Genomic DNA, 3,484 nt, shown 5'->3' on the forward strand with positions numbered 1-3,484 from the left:
CTCCACCCCACTCTCTCCCAGCACCAGAATCTGGGTCACAGTGGGGTGGAGCTCTGGCCATCCCCCATATCTAATAAGTAACTCCCAATTGATTTTCCAGCTCTTCCTTCCCCACCAATAGGTCTGACTGTTGGCATCACAGGGCAGGCCTGGAAAATCACTCACACATTATTGGTGCTCTCCACCCCCATCCTTACCTGGAGGTGCATATAAACCCTGACATGCCTGAGATCTAATAATGTGAAGCTCAGAAACTGGGTGAACAACCACCGTGCTCTCTGTACCCTCATCCTGGTCATTGCTGCTGCTATACCAGCCCCAGGCCAAGAACATGAACAAGCTGATGTCTTGGGTCTCTGTCCTCATCATCCTCCCAGAAGCCTTTGCTCAGACAGGTAGGGTGGTCAGGGTATGATTCAGGAACATGAGATGAGAAAAGATTGAATGTTCTTCTTCTCCTGCATTTATAGTAAAGGTCACTCTGTTTCTCCCTGTCTGTCCACAGACCTCAGAGGGAAGGTATTTGTGTTTCCTAGAGAATCTTCCACTGACCATGTGACCCTGATCACAAAGCTGGAGAAACCTCTGAAGAACTTGACCTTGTGTCTCCGAGCCTATAGTGATCTCTCCCGGGGCTACAGCCTCTTCTCCTACAACATCCACAGCAAGGATAACGAGCTACTGGTTTTTAAAAACGGAATTGGAGAGTACAGTCTATACATTGGAAAAACCAAAGTTACTGTTAGAGCTACCGAGAAGTTCCCCAGCCCAGTGCACATCTGTACCAGCTGGGAGTCTTCCACAGGCATTGCTGAATTCTGGATCAACGGGAAGCCACTGGTGAAAAGGGGCCTGAAACAGGGTTATGCTGTGGGAGCTCACCCCAAGATTGTCTTGGGACAAGAGCAGGATTCCTATGGAGGAGGGTTTGATAAGAACCAGTCCTTTATGGGAGAGATTGGGGATTTATACATGTGGGACTCTGTCCTGTCGCCGGAAGAAATCTTACTTGTGTACCAGGGTTCCTCGTCCATCAGTCCCACCATCCTGGACTGGCAGGCTTTGAAATATGAAATCAAAGGCTATGTTATTGTCAAGCCCATGGTGTGGGGCTGAGGTCTGGAATCAATGAAAGCACTTGAAAATGAAACAACCAATACCCAAGAGTTCTGCTTAAAGCAACTGGACGCTAAATTGTAGATCTGTAGCTCTTTCTTCTTTGAATTTCCCATCTACAAGTATGCCTAATTAAAAAATGTATTATGCCACCTGCATTTGTTTAGTGCTTGTCATAGTCCCAAACATTTTCTCTTATATCTACTTATTTGAAAATTGTTTAATTAACCAGAAAAATCAGCCTGCAAGTTATGAGGAGGGAAATCTTTAAGTAACTAAAAAGATATGTCAGAGCACTCAATGAGTATGGTCAGTAGCAACACTTACATGCTACTAATAATCATTGCATTAACAATTCGAAATTCATGTGGAGTTGCAACAGAAATCTTTCTATTTGGTTTTCCAGCTACAAAATCAAAAAGAGGTCTGAGCTTCTGCCAAGAAGACAACTATAATGAGATAAGCAAGCAAGCAACAGTTGAGAACTTGATAGCAAGTAATGAGATGGGGAAAAAAAATTAGAACCAGCAGAAATGAAAACTAAAAATGTTTAAGAGTCTGGATCATTTTGGGTAAAGGCAAGCCTGCCTTTTTTTTCCCCCCTCAAAAATTCCAATGGTACCATACAATGACTGATTTCCATAAAACTGTCCTGAAGTCATCAAGAATCTTGCTCACATGAATTCCCAGTTGAAAATCCTTCCATGGATCCCCACTTCACACAGGATGTAACTTAAACCCTTTGACATACCCCCCATTAACTGGTCTCAGCTTATCTCTTTAAGATACAACTCTTAGCACAGCAACAGGCATCCCAATTACAACACTACAAAATAATTATCAGATGCTATTATTAGTAGTTATCTTCATTATTATTAAAACTATGGAGCAGAGTGTTTGGCATATCCTCAACAGATATGAATTCCCTTCTCAGAGAAGCAAGGACTCCAAAGAAAGTTTGGCTGCATATGAGAAATAAGGCAGGCTTTGCCCACAGATAACAGAGCATGAAGCGAAGGGAAGTCAGAAAGACAGCATCCAGTAGAGCTTCAGAATAACCAAGTGATTGCTTCTTTTTTTTCACTTTTCTTTTTTCCCAAGTGATTACTTCTAACTGGTGTCCATTCACCCAGGATGGACAAAGAGGCAGGCACAGACACAATAAAGTAGGCTGGAGCTTTCAACAACACGGCCCCAGGGCTGGTCATAACCGGAAGACTCTATAAAGGAGTTTTCCTTAATGAGAGTGTTTGCAACTTTCTCTATGTTTTATATGGGAAACTTCATGGAGAGCTCTAAGGTTAAAGCAATGAGGTCTGCTTGGGCTTCGGATATGCCTTAGCTCAGAGTGAGGATTTTAAGAAAAGATTTTCTCTTTTCTTCGCTAGAAAGCATCAGTATGTAGTCACCTTAGAAAAGCAACATGGAGACTTTCTAGGCATTCATGGTACTTCTTCTTATTTAGAAAGAACAGGTGTCCAAGAACACTCAAAGAAGAGAAGGAAAGCTGAAACATGATCTCAGTCACCTTTAATTCTTACCATGTTGTCATGCTAAGTCGATTCAGTCTTGTCCGACTTTGCAGCCCTATGGACCGTCATTCACCAGGCTCCTCTGTCTATGGGATTCTTCTGGCAAAAATACTAGAGTGGGTTCCCATGCCTTCCTCCAGGGGATCTTCCCAACCCAGGGATCTAGCCCTTGCTCATAACATCTCCTGCATTTGCATATGAGTTCTTTACCACTAGTACCACCTGGGAATATGACTAAATAGCTGATTAACTTATAAACTAGACTGCATTTGTGTTCCAGAATTTTCCATCTAGGTTTTTTCTCGCTGTAACCATTCTTCTGTGAGTTCAATACGGGAGATGCTCAGGGATTCCATCATACACTGGGACAGTAGTCAAGCACACACATCATGTCACATCCAACCACAGGATCCAAAGCAAAACTCATCTAATGTTACTGGTAAGTTACACTAAGGTCCATAGTCTACAAGGGGCTGATCCAACTGTGTCTGGAGCAAGGAGGCAAAGGCAAATATTTCATCCAGAGCTCTAGCTGCTACACCAACTTCTCATGGTAACCTCATGGTGTTCTTGTGAGGATCAGAATTGATAACACAACACCTACTCAGTACATGTTCCAGCACCATGTAAGTGCAGAAAGCTATGACAAACCTAGACAGTGTATTAAAAAGCAAAGACATCACTTTGCCAACAGAAGTCCATCTAGTCAAAGCTATGGTTTTTTCCAGCAGTCATGTATGGACGTGAGAGGTGGACCATAAAGAAGGGTAAGTGCCAAAGAATTGATGCTTTCAAATTGTGGTGCTTGGAGAAGACTCTTGAGAGAGTCCTTTGGA

General features: G+C 42.9%; 1 protein-coding gene across 1 annotated transcript; it reads left to right on the plus strand.

Moving 5' to 3' along the window:
• Nucleotides 1–219: 219 nt before the first annotated feature.
• Nucleotides 220–1,274, plus strand: APCS (amyloid P component, serum). Its single transcript, XM_086394123.1, has 2 exons — nt 220–395; nt 506–1,274. The coding sequence occupies exons 1-2, from the start codon at nt 332–334 to the stop codon at nt 1,114–1,116; spliced, it is 675 nt and encodes a 224-aa protein (XP_086250249.1). The 5' UTR covers nt 220–331; the 3' UTR covers nt 1,117–1,274.
• Nucleotides 1,275–3,484: the final 2,210 nt, after the last annotated feature.

This window comes from Bos grunniens, chromosome 3, assembly GCF_055505025.1.
Source record: "Bos grunniens cultivar Pamir isolate PY7600 chromosome 3, Bosgru_T2T1.0, whole genome shotgun sequence".
Classification (NCBI taxonomy): Eukaryota; Metazoa; Chordata; class Mammalia; order Artiodactyla; family Bovidae; genus Bos; species Bos grunniens.

Coding starts and splice junctions, on each gene's coding strand:
- APCS (XM_086394123.1), top strand. CDS start 332: ATGAACAAGCTGATGTCTTGGGTCTCTGTCCTCATCATCCTCCCAGAA. Junction 396..505: donor AGAAGCCTTTGCTCAGACAG/GTAGGGTGGTCA, acceptor GTCTGTCCACAG/ACCTCAGAGGGAAGGTATTT.